At 38.0% G+C, this 22117-nt stretch overlaps 1 protein-coding gene across 4 annotated transcripts; it reads right to left on the bottom strand.

The window, feature by feature from the left end:
• Positions 1 to 271: 271 nt before the first annotated feature.
• Positions 272 to 21971, bottom strand: CASP8AP2 (caspase 8 associated protein 2). 4 transcript variants are annotated; one of them, XM_072333107.1, is made up of 10 exons: positions 21873 to 21971; positions 20684 to 20759; positions 19557 to 19637; positions 17630 to 17730; positions 16219 to 16293; positions 14910 to 15025; positions 10842 to 13372; positions 5397 to 8352; positions 3427 to 3526; positions 272 to 2840 (listed from the first exon to the last, which is right to left on the bottom strand). In XM_072333107.1, the coding sequence occupies exons 2-10, from the start codon at positions 20730 to 20732 to the stop codon at positions 2784 to 2786; spliced, it is 6066 nt and encodes a 2021-aa protein (XP_072189208.1). In that variant the 5' UTR covers positions 20733 to 20759; positions 21873 to 21971; the 3' UTR covers positions 272 to 2783. The 4 variants fall into 4 exon arrangements, with proteins under 4 accessions (XP_072189208.1, XP_072189206.1, XP_072189207.1 ...); XM_072333105.1 differs by lacking the exon at positions 21873 to 21971 and adding an exon at positions 21496 to 21656; XM_072333106.1 differs by lacking the exon at positions 21873 to 21971 and adding an exon at positions 21282 to 21456.
• Positions 21972 to 22117: the final 146 nt, after the last annotated feature.

The following is a 22117-nucleotide window of genomic DNA, read 5'->3' as shown; positions in this document are numbered from 1 at the left end:
AGCAGCAGCTGATTCCCTCCATGTTTTTCAGTCAGAACATCAACATAGCTACTCAGTTACACAAGCTAACAGAAGTCAATTTTAGCACTGCTTCACAGCATTTGTAGTTACCCCGCCATCAGCCAGCAGTTCTGGAAAGGGTTTTTGTTTGCCTGCAGGTTCAAAAATGAGGCTATAGATTTACAGAGAGTAATTTTTGCATATGTGCACCAAATTCCCTATTAAAGAACTAAGTCACAAACAATGTTACAAGAACACTCTGAGCCAACTTGAGTTCAACAAGAACGTAACTGTGTGAATTTTACAGTTTTATTTTTTGCATTACTTTTACAGTAAGCAAACTAGTTTATACAAAATAAACCCGGGGCTTCATAGAGTTAAAAAAATCATCTTTGGCTAAACAAAGCTCTATTTTTATACATATATTTATATATATACACACACACACAGAGGATATTTTACATGACAACGTAGGAATCTGTACAAATACTTACAATAGGCAAAACATTAAAAAAGTTTCATAATTTACAAAAAAAAGAAATCCAAGTCAGAACCAAAAGGTCAACCCCAACCTGTACAGATAAGAAAGTAAATACACACAAACAAGGAATAAATGACTTCATAATAAAATACTGTCTGCTTTTTTGAGACAGAGAGGAAGCACTTAAGCAGTGAGGCTGATTTCCTCAGTGCCTTCAGTATTGTGCACATTTTGATCTATAAAGATATGGTTATAAAAATACTCGAGTCTGATTTTTCCACAAACGTTAGTCAGCTTGCAGAGCAGCATTCTTCTTAGAACAAATTCAGTTACATCTAAATTTCACTAAGTAAACAATTGGAACAAATGTTTTTGAAGAACAACCACGAATAGGTACACAGATCTCCCAACTAGTGATTTAAGTCAGTCTTGTCTATGCAGCTTAGGAGATGACATTTGCTCACCAAATGCAAATGTTTTAGAAGCAAGCACACAAGATGGAAGACTGCCAGAACTGGCATTACAACCTACACAAGTAATTCCTTTTAGGAGCTCCCAAGCGTTGCCTAAAATCAGAACTATCCACTGTTTGGCAATATGACAGACAGTTCCACGGGTGACATTTACAATATTCCAGAGGTATCAGTGGCAACTTCACTGATGAATTATCTGATGGTTGAACAGACTGAAAAGTCTGTCCTGCTAGTTACTATGTCTCAGGAAGTGAGCCAAAAACCATTATCCAGAAACTCAAAAAGTACTCATTAAATTCTTTAAGAAAGCAATTTAGTCCAAGTTCAGAGGCAGTGCGTTTAAGTGGGTCTCTTAAATGAAGTCTAGCTCATCTCAGCAGACATTCCAACTAAATGAAGACGACAGCAATGCTGACCATCAATAGCAATGAAAACCTCAAACACCAACGAATTTATAATACAAGCCTGACCTGTGCAACTCGTAGGAATGCTTCTTAAAGGAAGGAAGTAAAGCTTTTTAGAAACTTGGGATAAAGCAGTGATGTATATCTAGATATGTACAAAAATAGATAGAGACTTTTAGTATGTACTACTAAAACCAGAGGCAGTTATCAGAATCCTTAAAGATGAAACACCATGAATTTCTGATGTCCTAAACGATTTGTAACAATGCATACAATTGCTGTTAAAGCATGCTAAATAGACAAGCTTTTGAAATTGCTGGTATTAAAAATAAAATTTTTTTCTCCTGGTTAATTAGTATAAAGTAACATAAATTTAATTTAACTTAATTGAAACTAACTTAAGAATCTTTCCAAGATGTGGTTTGGAGAAATTTCTTTACATTTTTCTTGAAAGAAGAATATTCAGCTATACAAGCTCAGCATGAACTCATTTTAAATGTCAGCAGAACTGCAAGATGTTTCAAGCTGCACAATCGTTCTTGTTAAACGAATACTTGTCACTATTTCATAACTTAGATGAAATGGAAAAAATGGTCACTGACTTAATGGCTGGCTCCACTGTGTCACAGCAGTTGGGACTCATTTTACTTGACTTCAAAAATCTAAAGGTTAGGAGTCTAGTCGAGGCCAACTGTCTAGACCTTCCCCATTATCAATGGAGACAGATGGACATCCTCAAATAAATGAATTCAACTTTCTCTGTTGGAACACTGGAGACATCAAGTGGCTTAGAGAGCACATTTGAAGACAATCCTATGCGCAGGGCCAAATTTCCTCTCCTTGAAACACACCAATGAGCATCTGACAAAATAATGAAGAACAAACTACTTCTTCCCACCAGGATTTAATTAGTGGATAAACAGCTTCTGGAATTATTGTAATCATTACCATGGCTTGTCCTAAAACAAAAAAGCCTAACTTCTTAAAGTACCAGTTTTCACATTTCAGCATAACCAAGACAGAATGTTCATCATTTTCCAGCATTATCTAACATGACTCCAAAGAACTGTTATGTTTTAAAATCACAGTTTGACATCACCAGAGTACTTCAGCCAAGACAAGCAGGAGCAACCATTTCCACTTGACTGCATTCGCCTCCTTGCTTATAGAATGAATATAACCAACACGAGATGTCATTCCCTTGAAATGACACTGCACCATTTGTACATGCACATTCCTTCTCAGCCAGATTCCTCTGTATTATTCTGTTGCTCTGGCATCACATTTCAGAGTGCAGCAGATTTATCAGACTTAGTATGCTGACTTGGGTACCTCCTCCTATGCACAACACACAAATACAGTGGTTGCAGTCCACCATTACCGGTACAGTTAAATCCTGTAACTACAAAGCAGCGCGGTGGTAAGTTACTTGCACTTGGATTTCTTGAATAGCTTCATAAGCTGCTTGAATCTTTCTGAAACCTAGTGGAAAACAAAAAAGGCATGTTATTAAGGCCCTGGATTTCCATACAAACAGAGTGATCCGACACCGTAAGTTCTGTTTGTTTCTTTAAAGAATAAGACTATTTTGTGCTTTTTTGCTTCCATTAAATTTTAAGGGGAGAATTTTGAGAACACCACTGTGTTAAATGGATTTGTACTCCAAGGAAATCTTCCTACACCTTTGATTATGAAATCGCCTCCAGGTTTACCAAAGAAGAGCCCACTATTAGTTTAACACAGGCTTCATTCCAATGAGGTCTGACAGGGAAACAAGAAAGACTTCAAATCAATTACGACTGAAGTTTGCACTGAATGCAGCAGTTTTAAGGTGCCAATCAAACAGATGCTGATGAATCCCAGGACCATAATATACTGTCGACATATGTTTTTAAAAAGCAAGAACTGGAAAAATCTAAGATTCTTTTTTCAAGAACTCCCCAACAAAAGACATGAGTTACAAAACAACTCTCTTAATTAGCGGAAGAACTCTCTAGGTCTTAGTTCAACTGTAATCATAAAAGTACTGATGTAGTTGTTATCAAGTATCAGAATGGTTATTACCTACCTGATTTGGGCTTTTGTTCAGCCTAGTGGCTAAGGAAACAAAGGTTTTACTTGAAGGTCCTTTTCTCTGACATTCCAGTAGAATTTCTCGGTCGTCATTTCTATAGCAAAAACGGATTTTTGAAGTTTTAAGCCAGATTTGTACATACACCCATATAAAAATATGTATTTCTGTATATGTAAGTACTTCCAAACTACAAAACATGAATTCAGACAGGAGCGATTAACTGTTAAGAGGACTCTCCTCTTTTCTGACACATATAACAGAATCAGTACAAACAAGCAACAGTGAGATCATGTTATCCTGCAAGGAACAGCGGGATTACTATGAGTCGGCCCCAAACCAAAATAATTGAAAATATTTCTATGCTTCTAAAGCAAAAACTTAAACTTCGATTGAAAGCATCTCCTAAGTTCCAAGGGGACCGAGGAGGCAGATTTTCCTCAGTATGCATGGCTAGGCAACAACTGTTATCAAAGGTCTACTGAAGTTCAGAGATTAAACAGAGATATATCCGGCTTCCATAAGTTGCCTAATACAGCAAACACACTAAGAGCATATCTACAATTCAAATGAGGAAGAAAAGGACCTGAAGACTATTCATAAACATGTCGCTGAATTGCAGTTTCTTCTGTTAATTTGTTTAGATATTTGTAAAATGTATGCAGACACTACCACTGCACCACAAACACCATGAATCTCTGATTACATTAAATTCAATAAACTACATTTAATTTCCTTCATCCCACAGAATAAAAACCCACTGTATTAATTCCTTATTTAAATATTTCAAATATATGTTTTCTTAATTTTTTTTTTTAAGGCATAGTTCAAAGATGGACAAAGACTGAGACACAGCAGGCCTGCTCATAACCATAAGGAAATTCTTTAACAATATTATCCTATTTCATTGTTTTGCATGCTAAAAAAAAGTCCCAATAGCTTTCACAGCTTTCCCCCTCACCCCCCCTAACCGAAGGAGTTATTTCTTTTAAAAGTCCTACATCAAAACTTTTTTGTATCTGAACTTTAGTTCAGAAAACTACATCCTGAATGTTTTAGGAGCCTCTACATAAAGCACAGATTTTACAAAGTTGTAGCAAGAATATAAAAATCTGCTAAACAGCTTCTCAAAGATTTCTTTTATGTTCCCACACAATGACTTTGCACCTATATTCACCTTATACAGCCACCTCATTTGTCACATGCATGATATTAGCTGGGTTGTAACTAGCACATACAGCATGCATTTCCAAACAATATGTGGGCTGAACAATTGACTAGTACATTTTTGTAGATGGAGGAGTACAGATTCCCAAGCAGAACAGTTTGCTCTCGTGCCTTTGGTGAGGGGAAATCTTTGTCCTTTCTCTTTTATCCAGTTACCAATGCTTCCAGGCCTTGTAGGAACAGAGACTTCCACCCTTGCAGAGGTTGGGTGTTAATTTTTGGATTGGCAAGGAAATGGGCAGTGGCACCAGAAACCGCAGTGCAATAAAGCAGGTTTTGTTACATTTACACATAAGCTTTAAATACAAATCAAAAAATACCCAGGCCACCAAAATATAGGTAAGTGAAAGAATCAGTTACGATGTATGGAAGCAGTACTCTTTATGGCAAATCTGATTTAACCTACCCCCCAAAAAATAATGAAAAGCTGTTCTCTTCCAAAGGCTGCTAACAGAATTTCAGGAAATAAGCTCATTTCTGAAATTTGGTTTCTGCTGGGCAATTCCTAAGAAAAAGAATAAAATGGATTTTTGTACCTTTCAGTGGTACTGTAAGGGAAGAAATCATATTCACAAAGCCATCTGGCACAGACAGAGGGAACCTCCTATACTACTATCGAGTATGTATGTAGTACTATGTTGTACCACCTAAATATCCTTCTTTTCCCCACTTCCCAGCATATCATCTTGATTAAAATACAAAACAACTAAAAAGGAACAGATTAAATCAGAAATTATTACCTTGTCCAGGAAACTACTACTTCTCCTTTTTTTTTAATGATGTTTTTGGCATACAGACCAGGTGATGATGCACCTGAAGGCAAAGGAGAAGAGTCTTTGTTTTGATGTAGCACATTATTCTTGCTGTGACATTGTTTCTGTCCTGAATTTATCCCTTCTGATTTTGCATCACTTCCATTGCTGCCTTCATCTGCTGATTCAGTTTCTTTTCGTTGTCTTTTCAAGTTGGAATTCTCTTCAACAGTGCCCTTTTTCCGTTTTTTACCAGTTTTATCATCTATGCTTATTTGGCAACCTCCATCAGTATCCAAAGTGTATTTTTCTTCAAGATTACATTCACCTGCTATTGTCTCATTGGAAAGGTCTTCTGTTAAGTCTATGAACGCATCGGAGCACTCTTCCATTTCTTTTTTACCTGTGATTTCTGAGTTTCCTGTAGAAACTTGCTGACTCCTCTTATTCGCAGCAGATTCCACTGCAAAACACAAAGTTTTTTGAACACTTTCATCCGTTAAGTCTGATGCTATACTGCAACCAACAGGAAAAGAAGCTTGGGATCCAACACTTGTTCCATCTGTGTTTTCAGATACTTCCAATTTGTGTGTCTGAGGTTGCTCAGAGCTTTCACTTAGGTTTTCAGTGTCACAGCTATGCACACCTGAAGGCTTTTTATGAGGCCCAAGCAAGAGGGTAGTTTCTTCTTTTCCAGCACTACTTTGAGACTCTTTCAAAGGATGAGGTAAGGCAGGACTCTGCTCTTTTCTAATGCTGACATAAGGTAACTGATCCGTCTTAAGCAGATCGGGTTTGAAAGCTTCCTGCAAAGTAGGTGCTATAGTGCTCTGCCTGTCCCTTCCTTTTCCACCATTTCTCATTTCTTCTTTTTCATTTTTAGTTGAAGATGCCCGTGCCTCCTTCAGTAGAGCTATCTGATCAGATGCTGGGGTAATAGATGGCACAGCTCGCCTAATCTTTACAATGAAATGATCATTGGATTTCTCCATGATTACTGCTTGCATTGGCAGGCTGGAGCGACACTGAAAACCAGGAATAACAGGGCGACTTGTCCACGATGAAGAACAACTTGATCTGCTGCTAGAGTTATCAGATTCTAAAGCTAAATGAATGTCTTGTTCAGTGGCATCTTCCCCTTCGAGAAGAGCATCCTCACTGTAATGTGCACTAAGGACACATTCGGGAGTTGAGCTAGGATTATTCTCAGATTTTAGGAAGCTGAGATGAGCATCTGATTTCAAAGGTGATGGAATGGTTAAGGAAACAGCCAAATCTTCAAGGAGGATAGAAGAAACAAATGATTTGCTCTTTTGTAAACTGCATTCATCTGCATTCAAACTGCATGAAGTTGCACCTGTAGGAACTTCAAACATACAGCTTTCATCTAGTACATCTGGATCAACAGACATTTGAAGCCTAGAAGTTAAGGAAGGAGCTCGTATAGGTGAAACAACAGCCCAGCTAATATCCTCTATGGATCGAGATTCTACATGAACCTCCTTTGGAGCAATTCTTTGCACTAATTCAGAAGTGTTAGTTTTGCATTTATGATTATCTGAAAACTGTTTTTCTGGTGTTCTGAACTCCCAGTCATGTCTGTCAATGTTGCTACCGCTTTTTTCCAAGAGATCAGAACCTTGCAACAAACTTTTGAAAATTTCACCCATTTGTGCATCACTTACAAGATTAAACGTAAGAGTGGATGCTTGTTGCTCTGTGAGGAGGTCATAACTAAGATCAGACTTGTTAGCATCTCTGAATTGCTGGAATCCTTCTTTTTCAGGTTTTACGCCCTTCAATGGAGTGACAGCATATTGCAAGTTATTCTCCTTAGTGGGCTGCACTTTGTTTTGGGAATTCCTTGTGTTATCAATGGAGTTAAGACATTTTGTGAAAGCAGCCTTTGGTGCATCTGTTTTATTTTTCTCATGGTGACACTTAGGTCTTTGATAATCCACAGACTGCTTAGAAAGAATATATTCTTGAGGTTTTTGAGATCTGACTTTCAGAGACTTTTTTCTAGTTCTCTGCACATCGTTTTTATGACCGATTTTGTGGTTTTGTCTTCCTGTTCTTTCAAGCTTCCCTTCCTCAGTCTCATTTCCCAGGTTTATCACATCACATTGTTTTACTATAATTCTCTTCACCTTCTCAAATAAGTAGTCAAGCTGTTCATCTACAAATTTCCATAACCGTTTTTTCATATCTAACACTTGTTGTTCAAAAAGACGGTCCACTATCGCATTCTTTTTAACTTGCTTGAGTTTGGACTCCATAATATCACATATATTCAATTTTAATGTCTCACCCGATGTAGACATTTTGGAAAAGTTCAGATGCTTTATTAAAGATGTAAAATTTATGATAGCAGATTCAATAATTCTGTGAAAATGCTGAACGGGGAAGTGTACCTTGAATTTCATATAACTTTTCCTCATCTGTTTTCGTATAGCTTTTAGCATTTGCATGATTTCTTGTACATTTGAAGGTTCAACTATAACCTGAACTATTTTTTCAAGACAAGTAATGTTCACAGTTTTATTTTTCTTCATTTCCTTTGAAGACCTGAAAGTCTGATTTTTATGTCTCTCTCTGTTCTTCGTACTTGCTTTCACAGAAACAATTTTTCCATTATCCTCATTGCAATGTATAGCTTTGTTCTTTTGATTTTGTGGACTGCTGGTCAAATTCCGTGTTTCAGGAGAAGTTTTTGGTCTCGACTTCTTTGGATTTTCAGAGCGTCCTTCTGATTTAGATTTTTCCTCATCTTCATCACTACTTATGATTTCTCCTTCTTCTATTTCATCTGAAGAGATACTCAGCTGGGACTCAATCTCTAAGCGTGCATCGGAAAGGCTAAGAGGCTTCTGATTTTCTTTATTTACCTCCTTTGACAAATTCTTTGAGGGACAGATGACAACTGTACTTTCAGGAATTAAATCTATAAAAAGAAAAGAGTTATAAAAAGAAAAGAGTTTGATAATCATCATCAAGAATATAATTATAAGCAGATAGTTTTAGAAAAACATGGAGAATTCTATTCCGCAAAGTGACAGTTCAGGATTGTTTCAAACTGTCAACAACAATTCAGGAAGTTTGAGCTACGGAAAGTCTGGTCAGTCCTCATTCAGCAGAATGGGATATTCCTGAGCTTCAAAGGGCCAATAAGGACTCAACATTTCACCAAAGATGCATGATCTTTCCTACAAACATACCCATTGAAAAGAGAAAAATCACCAAGTTTCCACTAGCTTTGAACTTTTCCACTCACTTTAACAACTTTTTTGAACACCACACAAGCTGAATTTTAACTCTGACATCATTATGGATTGATATTTGCACAAAATAGTTGATTTCCTTGTAATGATGTTATTAGGAAAACAAAAAGAAGCAAAATGCCCTACTGATATCCACATTCAAATAACTTTTCCTCTACAGACAAGAAGGTGCTACTTCAACTCTTCAATTCTATCAATACACTAAGTTACTGAACAAAGAGAGGCCCATTACACTAGCCACTATTTATGTGGTAAACAGTTATTGATCCATTTAAGATTACCAGGATCATAATGAAACACAGTGGGATAAAAAGTTGCTTGTTTTTTTTTTTTGTTTTGTTTTTTTTTGTTTGTTTGTTTGTTTTGTTTTTAAGAGATGTTGAGAAAAACCTCAATTTCAGGTTCCTAAATGATAAAAGTAGGGAATATGTGAAAGGAAAGGCTCTCTCACAAGTAAATTCATTAAATGTTTTATATTTTTAGAGACTAAAGAATTTAATAATTACTTAAAATTCAAAACAAATGTTATTTAATTAAGGACAATAAGTAATTACAATTAGCTACAAAGCAAGCTAATTTCCAGTGTATTAAAAGAATCCACTCAAATGTGTATGTATTGATTAATGAGATTCACAGTTAATTATAGGCTTGCTGGACACTAGTTAATAAAACTCTTATGTTCAATCTCACATAGATTAGACTGCTTAATGACCTCTAACAAACTTTTTATTTGGTATATGACTGTTTCTGAACACCATCTCATTATGAAATAAACTTTAAATTAATGCTTTCAAGCAGTATTTGAAAATTTTTACACAGACTCTACAGTTGGAAAATAATATTTCTTACTGCCTCCATTTCATTTTTACAAGGATCAACGTGTTCTCAAACTAATCTAACTGGCATTTTGACAAGCTATTAGTACAAAATGAAAGCAGTCAAAATACAGTATTAACATATATCCTGTGGAACAGCAGAGATGGGAGTACTAGAATTCAAGGCCAAGAGAAGCCATGACCTCCCACCAATTTAACACGTGTAAAACATTTGGCAGGTGTGTCACTAGTTAGATCACAAAGACAATTAGGCATTTAACTGCAGAGATGAAAGTCACTGCTTTGTAATATGGCTGTAAGCTCTGGACAGGAATGATTCTTATAGTTAAACCAGAGAAGAACACATATTTCATATTAATCTGCTCTGCCCCCATATACCTCCAGGCAGTTCAAAGAATACAAACCACTGTAGGAATAAAATGTAGACCACTAAAGGAATCCACATGTGAAAGAGTAGCTTTCTCAAATATAAGATACAGAATCTGAGAGTAAACCACACTAACATATGCAAAACAAACTCCAAACCAAACAAACACTATGACTTGAAACACCCGAAAAAGAACTTCACTGCTACTATCCCATTCCTATTCTAGAAAGAAGTCAAAACTTCCAAGAAAAAGTTGCAGCAGGACATTACAAGAAGTTTTAAAAATTAGCCAAGGAAAATATTTAAACTTTGGGTTGCCTATTTTCTCTTCCTTTGAATACTGTCACCACATTTTATCTCCTTGACATCCTGTTTAGGAGTCAGCTTTTGATTATTGGTATATTCTGGTGTTCTACGATGCGTTCTATTTTTTTTTTATTATTATTTTTTTCCCCACTGACTGACTCACAATGGTAAAACACACCTAAAAATTTACAGTGAAATTTATCCAAATAGAGATTTTTCTTGGCTGACATTCCTAAAAACTAAAAGTCTTAGGTACTCTCTTCAGCGTTCAGAGAAATAAATGCATACATTCCTGCCTCTAAAATTCCAAAAAGATCTAATATACAGTCAGAAGTAACAACAGGTAAGGATATATCTATACACACACATTTTAGACATTTGCATATAAACTCTTATTTCAGTTTTGAGTTTTAAGCAGTGACTAACTCCAATTTTGCTTGCACTGCAGTTCAATCAGCTACAGTCTTGACTTTGGCACTGAACACTGAACAGTTCTGTGACAAACAAAAGGACCGCTGTGACTTACACAGCTAAAGAAACAATCTGTTTTTTTGAGAAAGCAGTTAAAATAAAGTAATTTCTGCTTTCCAGGAATGCATCTCTTAAGTCTCTATTTCTGAAACAAATTAGAACATATGAATACCTTTGTTATAACTCTTCACAAGACCTTTGCAGGGACTTTCCACCTTAAGTGCTTTTGCCAAAGGGCGTATTGGACTGTTCAGTGGGCTGATGGCCTTTGGAATATGCCTCAAGTGATTGAGATCAATGCTCAGTATTGAACTCTCATCATCAACAGGTACTGGGTTAGGATCTCTCTCTTTAGTTCTAGGATACATTTCACTGTTTATAGATGAAGATGCAGTTGTACCAATAACAGTTAAGTCCGGCTCCACATCACAAGCATTCTGGTCAACTAATGGTACATCTGTATTATTTAATACAGTTCTGTCAGGTGACTGAGACGCCTTCATACTAATTCCACAGATTGCTTTTTCCTCAACAGGAAGCTCAAGATTTTCTACAGTCAAATGATCACCATCCTTCACTGCTTCCACTGGAGATTCTTCTTTTGTTTCATTAGTATCATCCACAGCATCACACAATTCCAAGTCACCAGAACTTCTGGCTTCCAGGTTACATAAGACAAGGTTTTGAGAGTCCTGGTGGGCTGAAGAGTTTTTTGTGTCAGCAGCTAGCCACATTTCATCTCCTTCTACCTTCTCCACTGCTGACTCAGGAAGAGTTGCCACACCTTCACTGTCCAGTTTAGATTGCCCCATTTCTGCTGCTGTCACATTATCACTGTGCATCACACATACTGTCACAGGCAAGTTTTCATATTGTGCCACGCTTCCTTCCACCTCCTGAGAGGAAGCTTCAGGGTGATTTAGATCTGTCACAGACACTGCTGAGGCTTCTAATTCAACCGGATCACAGGCCTCTGCTGCTGCTGCTGACAAAGTTTCAGCTGGCATCTCATCAGGAATCAATACCTTTGCTGCTCCCGGCAAGGCTTGGGATTGTACGTGGTCCACTACTGGCTCCTGTAAGGTTTCTGAACTCACTTCACAGGTTGTCACTACTGACAGTGCTTCAGACTGTGCTGGATCTGCTGCTGTAACTATCAAGGCTTCATTTTCAGAGCTGATGGAGACAGGAAGTGTTGGATCCACAATGATTTTAGTTGCAGTATTCGGAACTTCTAGTGTTAAATTCATTTGCTCTGCAGCACCACAATTAACAGGGCAGGCAGTATCTACCACATCTGCATGCAGAGTAAGCTCTGTAGTTCCCTCATCTGTAGCCTCTTGGGAAGGTGCTTTAAGTCCACCAGCTGGCGAAAGACATTGCTTTTTTGCAGGAGAAAGAGTTAAATTCAGCTTTTCCATAAAGCTTAGTTTCAAGTCTTTGCTTTTCATCACAGAGTGATTTTTAGTTTGTGGAAACTTATTGTCTTTTAAACTATCTGTAACTCTGGGTGTTTCTTCGGATTTATAGGACTTGTTTCTCTCACTTTTTATATCTGTTTCTCTCTTAGATTTTTTTGCAGATGGGTGACAAACATCTTTTGCAACTTTTCTTTCACTTCTTGAATGTCTACTTTCATCCTGATTTTCTCTTTCTCTTTTCCTTTTTTCTTCAGTTCTGTGCTTCTCTGATTTGGAATGTGCTGTTTCCCACTCATATCTACTACTGTTTTCCTTAAAGCGTGCATATTTATGCTCTCTGCTGCTGGAATTAGAAGGTGAAGACTTTCCTTCTCGAGAACTATGATCATTTGCTCCTCTGTCTCTCTTGCAGTCAGTGTCTCTTCCTGTTCTGGATTCTTCCACACGGCATTTACGTGATTCATGAAGATTCTTTGAATGTTCATTCTTTGCATATGGACTGCTCCCTCTACCAGACCTCCTTGATTGCTCCTGTAGTTTTTCACTTGGTTTAATTTTTTGGCTAGAGTTTTTTTCATCTTTATCATGCATTTTAATGTCTTTCTTCATTACATTCAGCAATCTCTCACCTGCATGCAATTCTCCTCTTGCTTGACATCTGTCTTTACCAGTAGTTTGTTTATCCCAGGAAGAAACACTCTTTTCCACCTTCCTTTCTGTGGATGGGCTGCACTTGACCTTAGTGCTCTGATTTTTTTGCTGCAACTCATTTTTATTAGTCTTTTCTGAGTGGGCTTTCAGCTTCTGATGAGGATCTGAATTCTTTTCTTCACTATCGGTATTATTACAAATACCACTGATGCCAGTACTTTGATGTACTTCTCTTTTGTATTTGTTGACATTTCCCCTACTGTACTGTTCATCACTTTTTGTTTCGTTTTTCTCCTTTTTGTTGTCCTTGCTGGAACTATGGTCATGGTTTGGTGGACATACATGAGTACCATCGCTGCAGAGCTCTTCAGGAGGGTATCTCAGTACATACGGAGTGTTTCTTTTATCAGAGCTAGACTTTCCATTTTCCACACTGTGAGATGAATAACTGTGATACGTATCCTTTGAACAGTCATTTTTCATTCTGTGATCCGTCTTTATACTGTCACCTAAGTCAGAAGACCTGAATTTGTAATCCTTCGTCTTACACATCTCAGAGCACCTCCCATTAGCTGATCCAGGAAGATTTGCCCTGGTGAAGCTATTTCGATGACTGGGAAATTCCGACAGCCTATGTATGCACAGAAAAAAAAAACACCTCATGTTAGTATTGAAATTTATTTAAAAATAACTAAAGTCAAATTATAACGAATCCATCTCTTTCTACAAACTTATCAACCTTTCATCCAGCTTCAAGTTGAAGAAAACCTATGAAATTACTGAACTACTACTTTATCCCCAGCATACAATAGAATATATATATTACATACATATTTTCCAAACTTACTTAATGTAAAGAAAGCCATTCCTACATTTCTGTTTAAACTATACTGTCAAGATCTTGCTATTACATCCAGTTTCATGTGTGGCAAATGTAAGTGTCCAAGCTTTTTTTTTTTTTAAAACTAACCACTAATCATTTCCCTCAAAGAGGTCTTCACAGACGGACAGGAAGCTTAAGGCGAAATAATTTATTATAGATCATATAGCAGGCAAGGCATATTTCTAATACCCTAGCATGCCATCTTCTCATGATTTTTCATAGCGGTTGCCTCTAAAATAGCTAGAACAAATATTTAATTTATCAATTTTTATCACTGTCAGGAGGTACTACAATAGAATTTGAAAGCACTTTAGTGAAGATGAATATTCAAAGCAAGAATATATTTTTAAAAAAAAGCTTAGAACACAGACTACTACACTCAAAAGTTTGAAAGTGATTTATTGTATCAAAGCCAATAACTGAATGAATTACGTGTTAAAACCTCTTGATCTCAATCTGATAATTTCTCATAATTTTCTTGATTTAGAAAACATTGCATAGTTGATAAGCATATAGTCTCTAGCAAGTAATGTCACACGATCCAATTTCTTTATGACACCTTTTGAAGTAAGAAAAAACCAAAGGTCAAACTGAAACATAAGAGATCATTTATGTGGCTGACACTGTGTACCTGACAAGCAGGTCACCCTATATAAAGACAAGTCCTGAACCCTGGACTACAACTTTGGTTCAAGCAATCCAAAAAAATCTTGTGCTCAGCTACTCTCCCATCAATACTGAAATATTTGAAAATCTTTCTTGTGTTAGGTCTACTAGAAATTAACAAAAACCTTCTAACTACTACCTTTCACCATTGGAGAGAATGTTTTCACATCTTGCCATGAAAACATATAGTCTCCTTATTTATGTTCATTTACTACCTGAAATATTTCACGGAATTCATCTGTCTATGACTGTAAAATACAGTAGTTTCAAAGCTGTAACATACAAAACGTCTGCATTTAAACATGGGAGGTGGTTAGAAAACCCAGCTTGAATGGGCGACTACACAAAACAAAAAAGAGAAGAGGTCACCCTTTGTATCTTGATCTCTAAATTACAAACCAAAGAGTTCACCCATGAGAAAAACAACAGCAACAAAAAACAAAAACAAACAAAAAACACCCATAAAAAAACATACCTATTTCCTCAGACTATAATAGTACAAAACAACCAAATTACTTACATCATAATTACTTCATTTAAAATACATAAAAAGTTTGTAACAAGTACATAAACAAGATCAGTCAAAAAACACAATTAAAGTTCTACTGTCTAGCTGTACCTTTGATGGAGATTACTGATTTCTTCATCCTTACGGTTAATTTCCACTCTCGCTGTTTTGATAAGTGCTGAAATATTTTTTTTAAGAGCTTGGTTTTCATTCTGTAGAATTATATTCTGTTTTTAAATAGTGAAAGAAGTAGGAAGAAAGAGAGTAAATGAGAATTAGCCTGGAAAGTCAACAATGCCACAAGGCATACCACAGGACAATCATTAAAATAAATAAATAAATAATAAAATCCTATCTTATGTGTAAACCGACAGTGGAACACACACAAAAAAATGTTTTGGAGAATTGCTGAGACACGCATAAGGGTGTTAATATTATTTTTAGTTATTAAGAAACGGTAACAACAAAACATCACTCACATTTCTGTTTTTGTGCTTGGTAATTACTTGCAATGTTGTAAGCACACAACTTATTAAAAATGAAATATGCAAAAAATAAACCAAAACAAAAAAACACCCCAAAACCCAAGCAAGCAAATAGGAAACCACAGAGCTAAAAGACTGCAATCCTCCCTATTGCTTCATTCTTTCACTCTGCCTGTTGCTTGCAGTCACCACATTGAATGTGGCTTTAAGCTGTTTCAGAGAAAGACAGAAGATAGCTAATACAATTTTGGCACCCTATCATTCCAGCATTTTTAGATGGAACATTCTAGAATCCTATTTGACAATTCTAGATACAGCTCCTTTTAATCACTGTTCTCAGCAAAGCCTGCTCAAAAGAACAGACAAATTCTGCAGAAAACAATTTAGAAATGTCACACAGCAGAAACTGCTTACCATTTAAAGCTTAGAATCTTTTCAACTTACCTGCAACACACAGTAGAGAAAGATGCAGTATTGCCCAAAATAATCTAATTATATGGGTTGACACAGTGAGGATACTAGCTCTATGTGAAGAGCAGGAAAGCCTTATCAAAATGGTACCTGTTCAGTACAGCTATCTTCTTCCAGTTCAGACAGCTTGGGCACTTTGCAACCTCCCTGCTACACTAACACTACAGGTATATTTTAATGAACCAAAGAACTTTATTCATTAAATATTTATTTGACATTTACTTTTTAATCAGAGATAGGAGACAACTTTTTAAGTAATTCAAATGTTACAGTACATATCACTGTAAAACAAGCAAAATTGACTGTTGGTTTTGTCCTAATCAGTGTCCTAATCAGTTTGCAGATGTGCATTACAAACCACCCATCTAATTAATTATGAAAAGAATATGAAATTAATTCTCTCAATGAAACATTCAGTTTGCTTTACATAAATCTTGACAATGTTGCCCTTTGATCTACAGTACCTGTGCCTGTATTTCCTTCAGTTTCTTCATCAGCTCTTTAATTTGCTGTTGACACTTTCCATACTCTGCCTGCAACTGTCAAAGAGAAGAATTCACAGAAGTGGGCTTAAGTTACACAAAAAGTTACTCTTCTAGATTATTAGTATGTTAACATCACAATTCATATTTCAAAGCTCCGCTTTTCCAAAACTACAGCTTTAATGCCAGTACTAGAACAAAAAGCTTCAATACACTCCAAGAGGCATAAAATAAAATAAAACATCACTGGCACTCACGTAAGAGGAATCACAGAATTGCAGGGATTGGAAAAGACCTCAAGAGATCATCGAGTCCAACCCAACAACAGGAAATCTATGTGTGCTTGTCCAACTGTCACATGCCAGACTGTAACAGGAAGCCATACAATTGTGAAAGTAAAGACAAGACTGTGTAAAGCTAGCAGTTCTCAAGAGCTATCTTGCAGATAGAAACTTCATCAGATTTTACATAATACAAACTAGTTAAGGAAATTCATAATCGTGACAGAAAGTTAACTAAAACCAAACTCAAGCTGAAAGAAATAGACCGCAAAAGACCTGCTCTTGTTGAGATCACAAATTAAATATACATGTGGTATGAGCTTTTCTTTAAAATTAGATGCCTACTTCCTTATTTGTTGTTTTTGACAGTGAATTGGTCTCTAATGTACAAATTAACATTTTCATCATTTAGCAGACTACTGGATGTTTCGTTCCTGCTTCTTCTCCAGTGTATTTTAGCTGTGGACGTCCTTACTCTGAATCCTGGGATTATACTTAGACTGCATCTTATGAACTTGGATATGTGATGTTACATGACTAAGTCTTCTCCTGATTTGCTTTAAGCAGTTATCTAATGTCCTTAAGACTAAAGGCAACTATGCATGTGAGATCAATTCACACCCTACCTGCATTAGCTAGGTAAACTTCTTACAAGAAATGTCAATACCATCCTTGCACAGAAAGTTGAACAGATATTTAACAAGGAAGAAATATTTCCCGTACTGATACAACTGTATGCAAAAGGATGTTAAATAAGAACAGCCTATCCCATAGCTAGAGTAAAAGATTTACTGATTCTGATAAACGTGTTGACTAGCAGCTTTTAAACAAACACATGTTTTTATTAATGGGCTGCCCAGGGAGGTGGTGGAGTCACCAACCCTGGAGGTGTTCAAAGAACACTTGGACATTGTGTTGAGGGATGTGTTTTAGTGAGAACTATTGGTGATGGGCGGATGGTTGGACTGGATGATCTTGTAGGTTTTTTCCAACCTTGGTGATTCTGTGATTCCTTTATTTAAAAGTGGTTTTCCTATCTTCTCAATAATGTGAGCACACTGGCAAACATGCAAGATAATATATATATATATATTTGTTACATTTATTCACACCTCATTGTAAGATGCTTCCTTTGCAGTTCCTTCTTCAATTAATATCTCATCAAATAAGTTTAAACTGTTGCCAGCTGGAGTTGAATTTGGAGCAGAGCTGTCTGTAGAAAGAAAAATACATCACATAAAAGAAAAAAAACAATTTCTATGTAGATTGCATCATATCAGAGAAGAATATGACCTGATCTGAAGAAATCCCCACTTTGGACTACAACATTAGTATTAGTTTTTATTGAAAATACACGATCCAATATACATCAACAGACAATATAATAATGAAATCTAAAGTTCAACTTAAAAACACTGTTTTAGAGAAATTATAGAGAACCCCGAAGAACAAAGGTGGGTGCGTTTTGTGACTAAGTTGTTTGAAGTCAAAGAAGGGCTAACTCACAATAAAGCTTTCTGAATTACAAAGCAACAGTTCTAAGCAGTGATCTAAGGTTCTAGAATTCCAGTACTGCTAGCTAGTAGAAAGCTAGAATAAATGTGTGCAAGCTACAGTTAATTCAGATTTGATCAGACTTGTCTGTTGAATATTCACAGTTGAAAATCAATTAACATTAAAAGGAATTCTCAGAATACAAACTCAGAAACACAGATCCGAGAATCAGAATGAGATGGGAAGAGGAAATGAGCTATTATAGAGTTGGTATGAGGTTGAATACCACGCTTCTTGTGCTGAATGTGAAAGTGAAAATGTCCTGAACTGCTTTATATTACCTCACAAAGATTAACCCCCATGCTTTAGTTTCAAAGAAATAAATAGAAAAATAAAAGCCGCACCCAAATTATTTAGCTAACAGTGCTTTTTCTTCATTCAATCTGTGCACTCTGTTTACCAAATATACATTACTGACAGGACCTGATTCATGACACCTCTGAAATATAGATTAATTTGCAATCATACAAATGAAGTCAGCTATCAAAACTGCTTCAATCTTTTTGGATGATACTGTAACACAAAGAGTATTAGCACAACGCAAGAGGACACATGAGTAACACCTTACTTGCACGTAACAAAGATCTCACCAATCTTCCTTTCAAATTAAAAGGAGATCCTTCAGATCTAGACTATATCAAATCACTGGTGACGTTATGACATGCCTGCACTGCATTACCTTACTACTACTTGGATCATTTCTACAACAGTGTATCTCAGTATCTGAAATAGGACCCAAGAGAATACTTTTAAGTGTGGTAACAAATACAAAATGGAAAGAGAGAAAAAGATGTACAAATGTTTTACATCTATAGGATACAGAATAGTCCTCCCATAAACATTCAGTGCATTCACAGATGTTAAGGACAATTGGGAAACACTTGTTTAAATACTAGAAACTGCATTTCACTAAACTGCCCTACAAAAATCCAAAAAAAGGAACATACTGAAATTTTGTTTCTTTCTTACCTTAAAAGAAGTTAAAAGAAAAAAAATAATTTACATTAGCACGTGAAATGTCTCTGAACACTAAAGATTAAAGGACCTATTGAATTCATTGTACCACACAAACTATGTTGTGGAGCTATCATTGGTGATTTAGTTATCAGTGACTGTTGGTTCTGGTCCAAAGCAATTTAAGAAACACAAAAGGAAGGTGTGTTTTCCAAGGCAAAATGTCTAATAGCGAGGCATAGACAGAAGAGCTGAAGCTTTTCAGCACCCTTTCATACACAAGACTATTAACATAACCAGCATCGCATGAAAACTATATTATAATCACTTAGGTAACATACTCATGAATTCTCAGCTGTGTTTACACAGTGTATAATGTGTATGCCTTGAATTTAACTAAGTAGGTCACTGAAGCACATGTCAGCCCAGCTAAATGTAAATTTTACACTAAATGCTGTCTTGCTTGAAACCAGCCTAAAAAGCCACAGACTATGATACTTCAACCCAATTAACAAGATTCATTCAACCTACCAGGAACTGTCAAGCCATTGTCCAAACCATCATAAATATCCACTGAGCTCTCATCACCTTCCTTAAAGGGGGATGCTTCAACTAAAGTAAGAAGAAAAAAAACAGCAACAAAGTAAGCCTTTTATAAACTTCAACTTCTAACTTTCTACATATAGCCATGATCCTAGGGTTACAGAACAGAAGTAGAAGTAGTTTCTATGGAGAAACAGTCTCTAGCCATCTGGGAGCAAATAAAGTTCTGTGATCAATTCCTAAATCTCACAAGACCCGTCCATAAGGCAAATCTACAGCTATAAGTACAATTTAAAATCAGCACCTGGCAAAGCTAACTTGGTCTGAATTGGAAACAATTTTCTGGAACACACTGAATCCAGAGGTTATACAGCTCAGAAACAGATGAAGACTTAGAATCATAAAATCACTACTGTTAAAAGAAGTACTTCTCGCCAAGTAAAAGGAAGCATTTTAATAGCCTGTGTCAGAATTCAGATTTTAATTTTGTCATCTATTCACATACCAACTTGTTCTGCAAAACTATTTCAGTCGAGTTTTCTCCAGACTATCCTCGTATCTTTTTCCATTGTCTCTTTATTATACCCATTTTCCTACACACGAATCTTTCCAGTTCTGCAGGAAGTATTATTCCTTTTAAGAAAAATATCAACCAATCTTCTGAGGCTGGGAATTTCACAAATGCACCAGATCAACAAACTGCTGAGCTGGGCATGAAGTTGGAGCACCTCAAATGTTTGTACTGGATCTGAAGGCAAGGCATTTGTCTTCAAAAACAAAAAACAGAGGACCAAACCTCTCAACTTGCCCAAATACAGAGAAAGATGAAGGCTAAATCACATGCTATAAAGTAAAGGTGAGAGGCCTATTACAAATACCCTCTCACAACACAGAAATCCAAATGCAAAAATTAGGGTGGCAAATGCAACGTTACTGATGTGATGTGGCTCACATTGAGACTGTTTCATGCCATACAACTAGAGTTTACCAGCATTTGTCCCAACTTACATTATTTCTGTTTTGTTTTTATCAAGTACCTTTCAGACCTATGGACTTTTGTAACGCTCCTTGTGTTATTTCACTGCCAAACAGAACATGGTGAAAACTCATCTTACCAGCACAGCGGGTATCAAACAGTCCCAGTCCATCCTCATCTGTTGCCATGATACAAACTCCCTACGGCTTCCCCATCTACAAACAAAAGGAGAAAAGATTAACCAGCAGTTTAAGAACATCAATGTAAAACAGAAGCACACGGAAGAACATCATTTACACCTGAGCCACCTGATCTTTAACTGGTCAAAAGTCTTACACCAAGGTAACATGCTTAGATTTTCATCAGGAGTGAAAACAAGAAGTTACCCACCCCATAAAGAACCATTCTGACTTTCAGAGTAAGGCCTTCAGCAGTATCTTCGTTCTTACATAAAGAATAAACATCCTACAAAGAAACTTCGTCATGAGGACGAGCGCCAGGTCCTACTAACAGGTCTGACCGTATTCCTTCCCCATCCACTCATACCACTGCGTAACTCAGATTGCCCTCCTGCTGCCCAACAAGCACAAACCAAACCAAGGGGCAGCTCCGTGCCTCCCACCTGTGCACTGAAGCCCACTCACAGGGCGCGGGCACCCCATGGCAGCAGAGGGAAGGCCCCGGCCCTGCCGCCGGGAGCGGCCACAGCCTTTCGGCCTCTCACCGCCTCGCCTTACCGCCGAGCCCCGTCACGGGGCGCACGCAGCCCTCGGGGTGGGGAGGGCCTCCGGGAGCAGCGCTCCTCAGGCGGGCTGCGCTGGGGAGAGGAAGGGCAGCCCCAGCCGGCCGAAATCAAGGTGAACGTGAAGGAAGGGAGCGGCACCCCACGGCACTGAGGGGGAAGGAGAGAAAATGGGAAAGGAAGAGGGAAAAGAACAAGCCCGCACCCACCGGTCAGCCCCAACCCGCGACGCCCCACAGGCCGCCGCCGCTGGTCCCGCAGGCCGGGCGCCGAGGGGGCGGAGCTTGCAGAGGCGGCAGCCAATGGCGGGAGACGCAGCGCGCGTCCGCAACCGCGACGTCCCCAAACCCGACCCGCCAACCCCGAGCAGTTGGCGCCAAAGTGAGGAGCGTGAGGCGGCCGCGCCCCGCCCCCTGAGCCGCAGCCCCGCCTTGGGAAGGTGGCGCCCGGCTCCGTGTAAAGGTGCTGCGCTGCTGCTTTCCTTTGGGACTCGGCGGCTCCTGTCAGCCAGCGCTGAGGCTCGCGGTGGTGCCGTAGGCTGAGCTGCCCCAGCTCTGGAAGGCCCGAGGGCAGCTCACGGCTCTACCTCCTACAGGCCCCGTCGCAGCGCCTCCTGTGACTGAGGGACGGCTGCCCCAGCGAACGGTGCAGTGTAATTAGCGAAGCCCCGCGCACGGGAGCTCCGACCCGGATCCCGCAGCGGTCGGGCAGTTGGGGGACTACATATCCCAGCACGCAGCGGGCGCCCATCCTCCTAGCGGCTCCACGCCCGGCGGAGAGCTGCATGCTGGGAGTTGTAGTTTAGCGCGCCCGCGGGGCCTGTCCGTGTCG

Source organism: Excalfactoria chinensis, chromosome 3 (genome assembly GCF_039878825.1).
Source record: "Excalfactoria chinensis isolate bCotChi1 chromosome 3, bCotChi1.hap2, whole genome shotgun sequence".
Classification (NCBI taxonomy): domain Eukaryota; kingdom Metazoa; phylum Chordata; class Aves; order Galliformes; family Phasianidae; genus Excalfactoria; species Excalfactoria chinensis.
Note: the sequence above shows the minus strand (reverse complement) of the source record. Positions and strands in the feature narration are given on the sequence as shown.

Bases quoted from the DNA above. Each gene is read 5' to 3' on its own strand.
- CASP8AP2 (XM_072333107.1), bottom strand. From the start codon at position 20,732: ATGGCAACAGATGAGGATGGACTGGGACTGTTTGATACCCGCTGTGCT. The intron at 8,353-10,841 runs GTATTCATATGT...TTCTTTTTATAG, and splicing joins TGTGAAGAGTTATAACAAAG to ATTTAATTCCTGAAAGTACA. The intron at 3,527-5,396 runs GTAATAATTTCT...TTTTTGCTATAG, and splicing joins GTAGTAGTTTCCTGGACAAG to AAATGACGACCGAGAAATTC.